Source organism: Fukomys damarensis, unplaced genomic scaffold (assembly GCF_012274545.1).
Source record: "Fukomys damarensis isolate Sample0158 unplaced genomic scaffold, DMR_v1.0_HiC HiC_scaffold_29, whole genome shotgun sequence".
In the NCBI taxonomy this organism is placed as follows: Eukaryota; Metazoa; Chordata; class Mammalia; order Rodentia; family Bathyergidae; genus Fukomys; species Fukomys damarensis.
This window is the reverse complement of record NW_022900941.1, coordinates 19,912,531-19,928,393: the sequence shown is the minus strand read 5'-3', so window position 1 is coordinate 19,928,393 and position 15,863 is coordinate 19,912,531. Positions and strand designations below refer to the sequence as shown.

At 35.9% G+C, this 15,863-nt stretch overlaps 1 protein-coding gene across 1 annotated transcript in view; it reads right to left on the bottom strand.

Moving 5' to 3' along the window:
* Thsd7b (thrombospondin type 1 domain containing 7B) overlaps window positions 1-15,863 on the bottom strand; it is a 718,705-nt gene that overhangs the window by 21,912 nt on the left and 680,930 nt on the right. Inside the window, exons 20-21 of the mRNA XM_010606147.2 lie at window positions 7,695-7,840; window positions 595-754 (exon numbers count right to left, since the gene is read on the bottom strand). Coding sequence (XP_010604449.1) covers window positions 595-754; window positions 7,695-7,840 — 306 coding nt within the window. The remainder of the gene's footprint in view (window positions 1-594; window positions 755-7,694; window positions 7,841-15,863) is intronic.

The window sequence follows — 15,863 nt, the reverse complement described above, 5'->3', positions numbered from 1 at the left end:
TGTGTATATAAATATTATATAATATATATATATATATATAGGTATAAGTGTGTTCTCACATACTTATTGTATCATACGGATATATTAAGTCATCTTAAATGTATTCTATACAACCTAAATTGTGTTACCAGGATTAAAATGAACTTACATTTGATGTAATTAATAATGCTTCATTTACATAGAACTTAACTGTTTACAGAGTGGTTTTACAAACTCAGCGTTACTGATCCCACCATGCCATCACCTGAGATTTATCTGTTGTTGGACTCAGTTTATATTCTCTGAGCCCTGGCCAATATGCTACACACTGTTGACTCAACCAACTATCTAGATGAAGATACCATATCTCAAAGGGGCCAGAAAAGCAAGAGAGTCAAGGTTCTAGCCTAAATTTCCAAATCCAGTGCTTTATCTCCTTTTGCCTACTTTATCTCTATCGAAGTAGTAGTATTTTCCAAAATGGTAACCACTATCACAATTCGAAATCATTTAGTCAGTTAAAATCTTCAATTTTGATGAGATAGTCTCTCTCCAGGAAACACACACACACACATGCACACACAGAAAATTAGATCGCCATGCTACCTTGCATACCTGGGCAAGGCACGGTGCAGAGCTGCTTCAGCATGCTCTCTGGAAAGGGCATCTCTCCACACAGTGCATCGCCTCCCTGGACAGCCGTGTGAGAGAGTGAACCATTGTGGACCATACACGAAAGGCTGCGCACCTGGACCCCTTCCCCACAGTCTCCCCCCTGTGGGAGAGAAGAACATTCTCAGTGTTACTCAAATTATTAGCATCTCAAAGTTTTGGTTCCTGCCGCCTTCTGCTCAGGAAAACCCTACTTCCAGATTCCAGTAGCTTTCTCCTCTCAAAGTTATCTCTCAATTGTTAATGTTGAAACATCATTGAGAGTAATTTGGAACTGATATAGAAATTGTAAATTTATGCCATGGGCTTTATATACTCATTTGTTTTAGAACTTGGCCAGAATTGACAAAACAAGAAAAACAACACATGATTGGTCTAACTGTAGTTGATAAACTGGCTCAATCAATAATCACATCTAAAGAGAATATGTACAGCTTTGGGGCATATACTTCTCTTGTATTTTTCATGATTTTTGGGGGGTAGAGTTCAGTGCTTTCTCCTATGGACTAAATTGGGGTAAAACACGTTCTCTATTGCCATAAAAAGTTACTTTCTCAGTATGATTTCTGTGTTGAATAATATTCTTTGAGGATATTTCATACTGATCTTACTCAGAAATTCTGTACATCTCACAGAAATAGATGCTTAGAATTAAAAGGTTCTTAATGGTTACCCGGCCCAACCACTTGCCTGATGTAAAGTTTCCTATTATAAAATTTTGAGCAGATATGCATGAGATGAGTGACTTTCCCTCAATTCTAACTGGCAATACTCATGTGTTCATACTTCACAAAGAAGTTCCTTATATATTTAGACAATTTCAGCTGATAACTCTATTTTCACATAAGTACTTAGAATACAGAGCCTCAAGCAAAGATTTTATGCCAAGGAGATGCAATCCCAGGTTGGCAAGCGTGAGAGTCAAGAGCTGAAGAGGAAAGGAAGGGAAGCAAAGTTAACTATATACAGAAAGTAGTTTGTTACCATGGCCTCAACATCCACACGTAAGCACAAGTAAGGCTTTGCTACCTATTACATCTTCCAGAGAGGTCAGGTGGTACCACTTCTCAGCACTGTCCATAAAGGGAGAGGAGGCATTTAAATGCCAGCAAATGCTGGGATCCAGTCTTTTCTGATCAAAGTTTATTCTAGTATGAGGTCTTTTATATTTCCAAGTTGTGTTTCCCACCATCCCGCAAGTCCAGAAGTTACTGGAAAACTAGCACCTTTGCAGCCATTGCTGCTGTGGTAACTGTGGGGGGGGTGAGAGAGAGACAGGGAGGAAGGAAGAGTCATTTATTAGGTGACAGCCTGACGGTTTACATTGGGAAGCTGGGTTTCATCTCCTTCTTGTCCCTCTCCCCCATCAGGAAATAGATGCTTCAGAGATGCTGTTGCCCCGGCAGAGGGTACAGCCCGGTCAGTTAGCACAGTCATGCCACACTTGTGTTGCAGGATGTGAAGAAGGTGATCTAAGAACTGACGGGTCGTAGAGGCACCAGCCAGGCCCAGGGATAGGGGCAGCAGCTGCTAGGCATCAAAGAAAGCTCACTGGAGGAGTAGAGTGGCACAGGATGGCTGCAGAGAAAGTCTCAACATGAAGGAAGTGGGGATTTAAAGACAGGCAGTAGCCTCCCCGTCTCTTATCTGTGTTTTTTTTCCCCCCATTAAGGTATCACTTATTCGCAGTTAGCCATGGTCTAAAAATTACTGGATGAGAAATTACAGAAATAGACAATTTCTATTTTAAATTTTTTTTCTATTCTGAATAGCATAATGAAATCTTATACTATCCTATTCCATCCCGCAGGATATAAATCATTGTTTTTATCGTGTATCAAAGCTGTATAGACTACCCATTGGTCCGTCACTTAACAGGCATCTTGATTATCATATCAGTTGTCATGATATCACAGTATTTGTTTCCTAGTAACTCACATTTACTTATTGGCCTTAAAGCACAAGATTAGTGATGTTTGGAATTTTGGCAGTATATTTCTATAGATGTTCAACTTTATTATCTGCTATTGTTAATTTCTTATTCTGCCTAATTTATACATTAAATTTTGTTATAAAATGCTATGTGAGGTTTTGGTACTCTCTATGATTTCAGACATTCATTGGGAGTCTTGGAATGTATCCCTCATGGATAAGGGGGAACTGTGGTAATGGCAAAAATGGAAAGGTATAATTTGGAGAAGGCGGAGTCATAGAAACTTAAAGTCTAAAGAGTCTGTAAAAGCACACAAATTGGGAACATTATATCCTGCTTTAGAAATGTTTTAACAGAACTTATAATTGGTTTCTTTAGAATAGTGTCTCAGTCTAAGTTCCTATTAGAAAATACCTTTGACTGGGTAACTTATTGCTTACAGAAACATTGCTCACAGTTCGGGAAACTGGGAAGGCCTAGACCACGTGCTGGCAGATGTCTGGTGAGGACCTGTTCTTCATATGTGGCAATTTCCACATGCATGTACATGCCAAAAGGGGAGAGCAATTTCCTTAAAATCTCTTTGACAAGGGTGTTAATCCTGTGCATGAGGGTAAAACCATCATCATCTGATCATCTCTCCTCAGTGGTACCACCGTATAATTCCATCATTTTGGGGTTTAAGTTTCAACATGTGTTGTGAGAAGACCAAAACTTTCAGACTACAGCAGATGACAATTCTTATACTTGATTTATCAATATTTAATAATTGCTTTGATTATTTCTATGGCTTTTGTGAAATTATAAAATAGTACCATAACTTTGTATTAAATACGTAAGGTCATATCTATGTGGGTTTGATTACAGAAAGGAATAAAGTATTCTCTAAATAATGAAAAAAAAAGAATAATAGACTATAAGAGCAAGAAGCAATTTAAATATTTTCAGGGGCAATTTTCATCTTCAGATTTAAGGATTATTTTGATTTTGCATCACTGCCTTTTCTCTTTTACTTTCCTTTTTTAGTTTTATTTTAGGATCCCCTATTTTTAATGTTCATACAGAGATTTCTTTAACTGAAATACTGAATAGTTTTGCTGGTGTGAAAAACTATAATAGTACACAAGATCCTAATGAGAAAATTAATAACATAAAATAGGAAGTAAAGGGCTAAAGGTGTAGGGAAAGTGGGAAGGGTGGGGGAAAGGTAATAAGGGAGAGGAAAAAATATGAGAAAATGAAAAAATGGAAATAAAGTGTTTGTAAATGGGGAGGGGAGGAGGGGGTGAAGGAAGGGCAGGGACAAGGGGAAAAAATGAGAATCAAGACCTATCATGTAAAGGTACAGGATCCTAATAACGAATGTAAGTGTATTGTATACCTAGATTGTACCAATAAACTCAATAAAAAGAATAAATAAATAAATAATTTTAAGTGCATGTTTTGAAGATTAAGAGGAGGTTCAAAAGCAATATACAGTAAATTCATTCAAAACAAATGTTGTAGTAAATGTTTACTCACTAAAATGAAAAAAATAATAGCATAAACTAAATGCATATTTAAATTTTTTGTTTGAGAGGAAGGATTAATTTATTTCTCACCACCCAAATGACAGATCCATTGCAGAATTTCTAGGTATATGCTTGTTATACAGCATTAGAAAAAGGACTCTAACATCACTATAGCAAATGTGGAATCTGAAAGTCCTCATACCTGAGACCTCCAGTAAAAGAAGTTGCAATGGAAGAGAGTTTTGTTTGACCCTCTATGAGGCAGAGTATAAAGAAATGACAGGAAACAAGCCTCCATCAGGGATCACTTTAAAAACCAATACAAATAGCAATAGGCTCCTGGTATGTATCTTGGAATCAGCCAGTCTTTAACTTTAATCTCTTATATCTTTGACAACAGCTGATATATAAAGATAAATCAGGATCAGAATGATAATTTTACTCACAAAACAAGCATCCATTCACCCACATTAACAAGACTTTACACACTGGGTCCCAAAAACAGGCTTCTTGGAGCAAGATTGTCAATAACTAGGATTCTCTCACTAACTTTCCACTACCCAGATCACTAAAGGTTTTGCTCTTTCCATTAAGTATGGGTAGGCAGATGGTGCTAATAAACATAATCAGAGTTTTAATCAAAATTATAATAACTGTAATTTATTGAGCTCTTAATTTATGTCAGGTACAATGGCAAGTACTTTGTAGAATTTACCTAGTTTTTCTAAAACTCAGAAGAATAGGTATAGCTCATCTTTCATATTTGAGGGGTCCACATTCTACTACTGAGGACTTAACCAATTGAAGGTTAAATTTATTTTTTAAAAAACTTGGATGTTTACTGAACATTTACATATTTTTTCTTGTCATTATTCCCTGTAAAATACAATATAATAAAAATTAACATAGTTATATTAGCTATTATAAGTAATCCAGAAATGATTTAAAATTATGAAAGGTTATGCATAGGTTATTTATAAATATTATACCACTTGATATGATGGATTTAAATTTCTGTGGATATTAATTTGTGTGTGTGTGAGGGGGTACTAGAATCAATGTATTACTATCCTCATGACATAAAGAAGAAAGCAGATGTTTGCAGAATTTAGAAACTTGGCCAAAAATGCAGTGCTAAAAATTGCCAGAACCATGACCAAAATTAGGGCTGCTACCCTCCAGATACTGAGCTCCCAAAGTAAATTTATCAATATCTGTGCGAATACATTTTAACAGCTGAAAAACTGGAGAAAAAAAGAGGTAGGAAACGATAAAAAAAGTGATGACTGAAGATAAATACTTCCTTTTGTTAATGTCTTTCCATAAAAGATGGTGACAGAATGGGCACATCTCACTGTGTCCTGTGACCCTCTCTTAGAGTTTGATATTTTGTGATGGAAAGCAGCCATGGAAATGTCATCACCATCTCAGTGAATGAGCTTCCAACCTGCATTTGACAGGTTAGGACATGTGAGGACAAAGGAAAGCAGAAAAACAGCCGGAGAGAGATGTTATTCCTTTGCCTGAGAGGCCTGCATGTATTTTGTTCAGGAATGCCAAAAACTCCACTTACATATAAATTGAAAAAACATAATTCACTGGAAAGATACTATGTTATTTGTCTCACAAATAGCAAAAAGTTAGGCTTTGGGAGAGTCTCCATGCCTCTGGGACTCGGGAAAGAGTAAGCTCAAGTATTGCCCTGATCTCTCTTTTGCCTCTGCTGTCCCTGACAACCTTCTTTGTGTCCTTGTTTCAGGCTGACTGACTTCATCTACAAAGTGGAAAAATGTGGCAGCTAAGTACTCCTAATTACAGTATCTTTGAATAGTTTCAAACCCACTTCAAGTTCCTGGAAAACAACACAAAAGAAACCAAAATATTGATTGGCTCTGTTTAGGTAGGCAGCTACACTGAAAAATTAGCAACAAACTTTTTTTTTTTTCAGGGGGTTTTCCTGGAATAAGTCTACATCCACATTTTCTTCCTACTGTGTCAGCGAGCAGAACAAATACTATCTAGAATCTAAGACCGCTCCGAAACCTCTAAAACTGTGTCTCTTCCATAGATGCCACAGAGCTTCCCGCACCGCCAGCACTGTTACAGAGACTGGTCACAGCCCACCACTCTGTCCCCGAGTGTGGAATTTCAACATGTGACAGCAAAACATTACATTTGGCATTCTACTATAATGCTCCTATGAGACAAGTTGGCAGACTTGTCTGTCACGAAAGGCTGTGACACTCAAGAAGATAAAAGGGAAAGTGCAAAAGAACAAGTACGGCACAGTAGTAGTTATATGCTTGTAAGATTTGGAGCACGGTTATTGTCAGTCTTCTGTCCTCGATTCCGCCCTCCTTCTTGCTCTTTTCTCTGCCACTCTTTTTCATAACATTTTCCCAGCTCCCTTCTTTGGCAAGGAATGGCTCCCTGAATTTTTTGAGCTTATTTTCACTACTCTCTCAAAGTTATTGCAATTGTAAGGAAAACTGTTTCTTCCACTTTCTTAATTATAAGTGATTCTGAGCATTTAACAATTGCTGAAGACTAGGAAAAAAATTTAGACTACTGTAAAAAAGTATTATTATTCAAAGCTTTTAGTTTACTTCTGAATCACTTAATTGGCATGGTTAGCTTATTTTACACAAAAAGGAAAGTGAACAAGTTTACCACACTGGTTTTTTTTGGTACCAGGAATCAAACTCAGGATCTTGTACTTGCAAGGCAGGCAGCAGCACCACTGAGCTAAATCCCAGCCTCTACCACACAGTATTGTTCCTCTGGGACCTATTAAAATAGATGGGCATTTAACTTCTGTAAGACAATAATGCTGCATGACAGTGCCATCCTGGCAGGGAACACTGAAAATCCCTATAAGAATACTTTGCAGATTTCCTAATACACAATCAAAATTATTGTTACCTAATTAATATATGTTTTGGAACATGAACTGATGGGTAAACTAGTAAAATAAGAAGATGGGGAAAAAGCAACACACTATTTCTTAAGCAAGAAACCAGAGAGAACACACAGGAGAAGATGTTTGCTGATCTAGCAAAAGCTATGGATACATAATATATTATGATGCTGCCAGGCATTTATATTCCAGGCCAATAAAAAAGTAATAATTGAGGAAAATGTAGTAACCTTGGTTCACGCAATAATGTTAAAATATAACCTTCATGCACTTTTGTTTTCCTGCCCACTTGCAAGATTTTGTCCTAACCTAAAAGCATCTCTTAGAGAAAGACATTCTAAAGCAAGTTGTGTGATTCCGTAGCATCTGTTTTGCCTAATTAAATAATACTTTGATATTCCCAACAAGCCCAGAAAATAAAAGAATTCTTGAGGATGCCACAAAGATTGATAATCCCATGACTCTGCTTACTATAATCGGTGCCTAATGAATGGTTATTTAACTTTAGCAATTTCACTCTACATGAGGTTAAGTCACTTGGTTGTATTTTTTCCACGTTCTCCACTGCATTGATATTGTGCCAGATCTCTGGTGCTATGAACTTATCCTATCACAATGTTTGACTGGACAAGTGCTTTGGACACAGAGAAGCATTTCGCTTAAGTGTCATTACATGACCTACCTCCAATTTACATGCAGACCAGTTGCCAAGGACCCAGCTGTAGCAGGGGGTCACTGGGCAGGTTTTCTGCTGGATAAGCTCTGTGGGGCATGGCCGTCCTTCTCCTTGGGTTGGCATAATGATAAATCGAGTCCGGCTCATTCGACCTAAAATGATAAGGGAGGCATCAGCTTTTCAGTTAGTTATCTTGGAATGGGAATTAGAGGACAGCATGGTGCCTTACATATGTAAGTCTTCCTTGGAATATGCAAATTCTGTCCTGTCCCATTTTTAGTTTTTGTGGGGGTGTTTTTGCCATTTTAATTTAGATTTCTACAGGGACATAGGTTATCTACATCATTATCTTAATGCTTTAAAGGATCTAAAATTCTATCTGTCTTCTTTTTTTTCAGACAGAGTCTCACTATGTAGCTCAAGCTAGTGTTGAACTCACTATGTATACCAGGCTGGCTTTGAACTCACAGTGATCCTCCTGCCTCAACCTCTCAAGTGCTGGAATTACAGACATACATCAACATGCCTGGCCTATCTTCATTTTTAATCTTCATATATCCAAACTCTGCTGTCTTGTTAAATAAACTGATCTTGTAGACACTGGCGGAATACTAATTCATTTAATATATATATCTTTTATGAAGTTCTAGTATGATGAAGCCATTTTGATATGTGCTAAGTACAGTAGTAAATTGCCAGATATATCTTCTGCCCTCACAGATTATATATTTTAGCCCAGGATTATAAATATTAAACAAAAAAATGGAGAAAGTTGAAACTTTTTTCTATTAGGTTCTAAATTAGAAAGTAAGGTAAATCTTACACCTTACCCAAATTACCCTGAAGAATTCCATAATAAAAAATGTCACCCTAAGGGACAGATCATTTTCTTCAATTAATTCAACACAGTCAATTTTCCTAGAGAGCGAGGATCAATTTCTTCCTTCTCTGAGCACAAGAAAAAAATTGTTGGCTGTGTGTAGGAACCATGATGTTAAAAAAGCAAAAACATACATTCAAGTACTAGTATTCCACTCCATGATGAGAGACAGTTTGTCAATAAGAATGGCTGAGGAAAGGACAATGTGTCCTCATCATTTTATGACCACTCCTAGGCACTTTGGCAAAGTGCGATAGTGAGCAAAATGACCCACTTGTTTCAATCTCCTCTCCTTTCCTTTCCTCTCCTGCCCTGCCCGTACTCCTCCCTCCCCTCATTCCTGTCTGTCTGTCTGTCTGTCTGTCTCTCTCTCTCTTTGAGGTCTATTTAATTTTTTATGATGCTGTCCTAAGTGTCTTTCACTTAATTACCATTACTTATCAGTGAATAGGAACCATGTCCTTGCTGTTCTAAAACTGATTAACTTCATAGGAGTCACTTGTCTGAGGTCAAAACACTGTTAAGTTGTAGAACACAATTCAAACCAAGGACATTTTGCTCCAGCGGCTGCTATATCAACTGTTGTGCTACTTGACAGACATAGACAAGTGACAAGGATAGCTATTTATTTGGGATTTTAAGGAAAATATCATATAATTTGGGTTCAATGAACAGAATCGTTCTACATCCTTGTGCACTGAGCTGCTATGTAGACTACATGTATTTGGACAGATATTCTAAGCATACTCAAAATAATAGATGAGACATCTTTTCTATGAAATACTGTCTTTGCCTAGCTAATATATTTGAACTCAAAATTTTACCGTAAATCTTGCTCAAAAACTCAGCTTTAATTTTTATAATTATTTACTTACACACATATAATGACAATGTTTTAAAGACATTAAATGAATTATTTTCTACCCATCTTTGAAAGAATACTGACAATGTGATGTCATTTTTACCACAGCAGAGGCTTTATTTATTATTTCCTAATTACTCTAAGCTTGTTTTAAAATTCACGGCAGGTTGATGCCTCATACTCTGGAGTTATTTTACTCATTTATATTGAAGTAACAGATATTTTCTGCTAGATATAGACGTAGAGGAAATCAAATTAATTCCATGGGGAAATGATAACATCATTTTCTTAAACAGTAAAATCTTAAGATCATTCATTGGAAGCATAGCGAGCCTTAAGATTTTTCTCTTTCACAATCCAAACACAAAGATAAGATCTTTAAACAATGACTACTACTACCAAGAATATTTCTTGAAAGCAACCAGCATGTAGTACAAAAATATGTCAGAAGCATCTTGTCACTTTTAACTGGTTTATATTAAAGTTCAGCAAAACATATTATCAATAAAGCAATGTGTAAGAGAAGACTAACAGACCTGATGTTTCTGTAGGGAAATTGATACTTTTTAATAAGTACCTTTTTCAAGTCAAAGATATTTTGGTTGGTTTGAATTATGAGATAAAGTATCCCTCAAATTAAAAACTTGAAAATTCTAAAGTTATGAATAAAAACATTAAACATGAAATGCAGATGCGATCTACATGTGAACCTTATACTTCCTATAATAGTTGTCAAATATCAACTGGGTTTCTAGACCTCAGACTGAAATAGTTAAACAAGCCACTCTCCCCACAGTGATTATACTATTAGGATCCCCAAATAACAGAAATCTGGAAGAACTGAATAGTGAATTTCTATGGGACAGAGAAAGTAGTGGAGGTCAAATTAAAATTGTAATGGAGTTGAAACTTAGAGAAAGAATGTTTAAAAATAGCTGATGTATGGTGGGAAGAAAACTGGTCTTGGCATCAAAAGTTCATATCTAGAAACAGTTCTCCCAAATTAACAGCTAGAAGATGATGTGACTTCATAAAAGTAATTTAACTCCTCAGAGCATGAATTTTCTCCTCTATAAAATAAAACTAATACAGAAAGTACTTATTATCTGCAAATAATTCATGTTGGGGAAAATGTCACTTAGAACTGAATCTCTTTTAAATGGGAATTAAATTATTTTTCATAAATAATAAAAACACTTAAGTGGATTTTTTTGGAGCTGAAAAGTATGGAACTGGGTTTATTTTTTTCTAATGTCAACTACAGCACAGATTATAACTAAACATTTATTATTAAGACAAAAATAAGTCAGCCTTTGATATTTCTTATATAATTTTATGATTACACTGATAAACCTCCATTTTTTCATGCCTGATTGCAGCTTGTTAAAAAAGACGTTAGGTTTCATCTATACTCCTTGGCCTCACTTTAATCTTGGGTGTAAAGACCACCCACTCCATATTGTATCCACTTTGTTGTGGGCGTACATTCCATTTGCTTCTTGGAATTGATCAACAAATCCACTGATGTGCAGTGAGGGAACACGTGCTACTGGAGGGTGATTATTGATGGGGGTTAATTTTGTAAATAGTTTGTGAGAACATTTTTACACCATGTGGGATTTTGCTTCATACTGAATACACATAAGGATTACTTGACTATAACTTCTATGGGTTGCAAGAATAAAAAAATACTAAACAAGGAATAGTCAAAGTTTACAGTGTGTTTTTAAATAAAAAGTATTTATTACTATAAAACATTGCCATTAATCTCCGTTTCTTTGGACACACTTATCCCCTCATTCTTATTACTCTCTGCAGAAGTTTGGGAATCGTTCTTTGTGATGTCCTTATGAGGTATGATACAAAATATAGAAAATGCTGTTGCTGAGTGGTGTCAAAAGGAAAAGCCAGTTCATGAAAATATTACAATGTGCCCTCAGACACTTTATTCACTGTATCTGGCACCACACAACTTCTGGCTCTCTCCCAAAGTCACAAAGATCATAAAAAGCAAATGTTTTGAATCGATTCACGACTTTGAGGCGGCCGTGACCACTGAGCTAGAGATACTCAGGAAAGGCAGCTTCTAGAGCTGCTTCAGAAGGGGCGAGACTGATGAGATAACCAACAGGTAGCACTGGAGGGGAATTAATGGCCATGTGTTCTGTAGTGTAGTAATTTTTAAAAATTTAAACATTTATCGTGCTTTTTCAATCATATAAATTACCATGTGGAGCATCTAAAACATAGTAAATGAGTGTTAAAATGCTGTTTCGTGCCAATTCCCACAACTGGTCGTAGAACGAGCCTGATGTGGCTTTAAAAAGCATGTCATATATTCTACTGAACTCATATTAAATGAATACACATGAAACTCAGAATTACTCAGTTAAGTCCCAACCTGCAAAAGCCCTTATGCTCTAAGCTGGACTCCTTCTGCCTTTAGAGCAAGAGTGGAGTTGCTGTCATGCATTATCCTTAATCTTCCAAAGTGAGAGTAGAGAAATTTCCTTGTCCATGCTCTGTACTCTTTTCGCCTGAATTTAAGTTTTTCAAGAAAAGCACAGGAGATAGGATGAGGCATCTATTGGAACATAGATTCACTGGTACATATGGCTAATATGCATAATGAGTAAGCCAAATAAATGAAGGACCAGAAGTTGACTCTTTCATTATTGGTATCCTTGCCATGAAATATGTTTCCAATTTAATAAAGACCTAATTTATGGTGGGGTAAGTTTCACATTTCATTGCAATTCCCTTCTCTAAGTCATTTCCTTTGCTTCACTGAAAAAAACTGAGATCTAAATATAAGCAACAGTGACATTGAGCTTACTATCTATCAAATTAGCAATAATTGCATGCAATAAAGGAAAAATAAATGCACGGCAAGATTTCCAGTGGAAAACAGGCAGTGAAGTGGCATATAAAGTTGTGAAAGCAAAACCAAAGTCAGAAAAGGGCCAACACCAGTGTTTGCATATAGGTGTAAAGCGTATCAGACCAGCTCACATTCCCACTCAACTCAGCAGGAATCAACATCCCACCGGGGCTCCCTTGACAAAATAGATGTGAGAAACTGGAAACAATAAAAAAAAATCAGTCTCCGAAATGGGATTTCTTCAGGAATATTCGCAAGAGGATGTAGGTGGGAAAACCCTTAAATGTCAGTAATAAATATGTTGCATGTTTCAACAGTGGACATTAGTGGTTCAGAACCATGCCATTTTGCCCTTTGCCAAGTTTTGTCATTTCAAAATAAAGTGAAAAGAAATATTTTCCATTTAAAACTTTCTTAGAGGGCTAGGGATTTAGCTCAGGGGTTCTCCACCTGCCTTGCAAACACAAGAACCCAAGTTCGATCCCCAGTAAAAAAAACAAAACAAAACAAAACAAAAAAACCCCATAAATTTAGGGCTAGGGATTTGGCTCAGTGGTTCTGCTTCCTGCTTTTCAAGCGCAAGGGCCTGCGTTCAATCCCCCAGTACCAAATAAATAAATAAATAAATGAAACATTCTTAGAAAAAGAGTCAAATATAATCTATCCCTGTTTTGACCACACTCTCAGATCAAGGTAGCCTGCCACCATATTCTTTCCAGTGACAGGTTTAAACAATTATTCTGTGGCTTTGACACATGGTCAAACAATTAGCTGAAAATTGAGTTTTTTGATAATGAGACAATTTAAACATGGCCAAGGTAACAATGAAATCTATATAAAAAGATAATGAAAAAAGAAATACAATAATAATAGGGAAAATATTAAGGAAGATACCTATTTAACCTCAAATAGTTCATATAATAAACTATCTGAATAATTCATATAAACATAGCTATCAACTCCCATGCACTATAGAGATGTAAAAGCAGCAATGGTATGTATTTTAAATTTGAAGTGTCCAGCATATTTATGAATATCATCATTATTGGTTTACTTTCCACTGGGAATTATTTCTTTGAAACATGAGCTGAATCTCTAAAGAATATGAGTAATCTTTGTTCCAGAAAGTTCCTTGAGAAACTATCATATACAAGGGATTAGCCAAATTAAATACACAACATAGGAAGTCATGCAGCTAATCTCAAGTTAATGATGGTCTTTCTCATGTGAACCAAAAGCTGGTTATTGAATAAAATGTTTTCATTTTCAATTCTTTCCCCCTGGAGATTTATTGCTAAACTTTTGGTTCCTACTCCCTAATAATGGCTGACAATAAGAATTCAGAGAAGACAAAATAAATGAATAAGAAACAGAGGGATACCAGCAAAACTCTCATTAACAGAGAGTCATTTTCAACCTAAACCTATTAATTAATTTTAGTCACATACTGGTGATTACACTACTTTACTATATAATCATCTTTGTCATCATAAAATTATTACTAATTATGGGGGGAGGGACCAATTATATGAGTTATTATAATGTGCTCTGATATACAAATGATATATTAAATTATTACTTAGATTTCTTTTACTTATCCTGCTTTCTTTACTTTCCTTTCTATGATGGTAGTTCTCTCTTCCCACATTCCCCCAGTTAAACACATTGCTTCAACAATCCTCAGTCTCAGGTTATGTTCCAGACACAGCTATTAATATTCTTAATATTCTTAATACATAATAAACTGAAGCTCAGAGAAGTCAAATAAATTTTGAAAAATCACAAAGTAGGAAGGATTGGAACAAGGTTTTCCTTCCTCCAAAACCATTTATTTACCAATAAATCTCACTTGGTTTGTGTCATGGGTAATAGATGCTTTGTCTAAAGCCTTTTAACAAATTTAAGAATTGTATTTAGATCTATCTTCTTCAATAAATCTGTTACCTGTACTCATACAATTCATATTTTTCTTTAGTAAAAAGTAATTAAGATTAATGTACTTATACCTTTCTCCTATGATAATGCTTTATTTGCATTTGAGTACTCCTCAGAATAAATTTTCAAGAGCAGCAGAAAATCTGATTACATATAAAATGCTCAATTAATTTCTTGTACACAGATTTTTATGCTGGACATGTATTTAAAATGGCTGAAACTATGTTTTTCATTGCTCTTAGAAAACATTATCTAAATGTTTATTTTTACTTATTTTAAACATAAATCCTGGTGGATATGAATGTCAAATCAAGATTATTTTCCAGTGTAACAGAGTGGAGAAAAATTATAGACCAGAGATGTAACCTAAAGACAGTTTTTACACATGTCATGTGTTCAGTAGTTCAGTATTGTTGAAGATGGGAGGCGCAGTAATGATCCTTTACTCAGGAATACAGTCTATGGCTTTTCTGTATAGAAGAATACAATGTCTTATCTGAAAATTGTTTCAGGCACCCAGATACTTTCATCCCAAAGAACATACAACATAGGCAAGATAAGATTCAGCTGTTCAGGGTAGAACTGACTATAGTCTCAGCCTAAATCATTTCTCAATATGTGAAGCTGGTTACTCGAGGAAGTAATAAGCCCACAGTTTTAGAGATCAAGATAGACTCCAATATAATAGGAGGCAGGACAGGTCTTTTAAGGGAAGAAGATTAAGTGCTCTCAGCTTTGTTTGGATATAAAGAATCCAGACTTTCAGTGGTAAAGTGTGTGTATGTACTTTGGCTCCTTTCTCCTTTTCTATTCTCAACAATCATATCCATCCCATTAAAAACTGACAAGACTTGATACGTCATTGTAAATAACCTATTAACAGCAGCCCAATGAAGAACCCTCATGGAATACAACAGGCAAAGAGAATGATTTTGGCAATCTTTGAGTACTCTGGTTTTATAGACAAAACCATGAGAGTTCCATATTCCTTATATGTAATACTGGTAGCTATATTCCTAGTAGACGGGCTAGATGTTATACAAATAACTGACAATGAGGCAGGTATGCATCCGGGAGAAGAAATTCAGAGGGACTTCCTAAAGCTCTATTATAACTCTGTGTTCCAATCTAAAGTCCATTTTCTCTGCTTATTCCCACATGTATCAGTAAATTATAAGAATTTTCATTAAGTAGTATAGTACCCAACCAAGATTATGAATGTAGAGATGACTAAAATGTCATGTGTAAAGGGGCTTAAGTGGAACAAATGAGGCCTATTTAGACACCCAAACCTGGGTCCACATCCAGCTTCCACAACTAAAAAGCTGTGTAATCTTGTGCAGGTTGCTAAATTGCTCATCGCTACACCTGTAAATCAGGCCCATAGTTCATAGAACTGTTAGGAAAAATTACTAACATACTTCTGACCTCAGTAATTGTGCCCTTGCCCAGTGGTTCTTGTAAAGTGATCACTGTAATATTTCATCATTTCATAGGTAGAAAATAGTGCAAATGAGTTCTGCAAATGATGAGTGAGTTACTCAAAGCCTCATAACTCACCACTGGAAGAGAAGGTTCTAAAACTCAGATCATCTGCTCTCTTACCTAGTCTTCTTT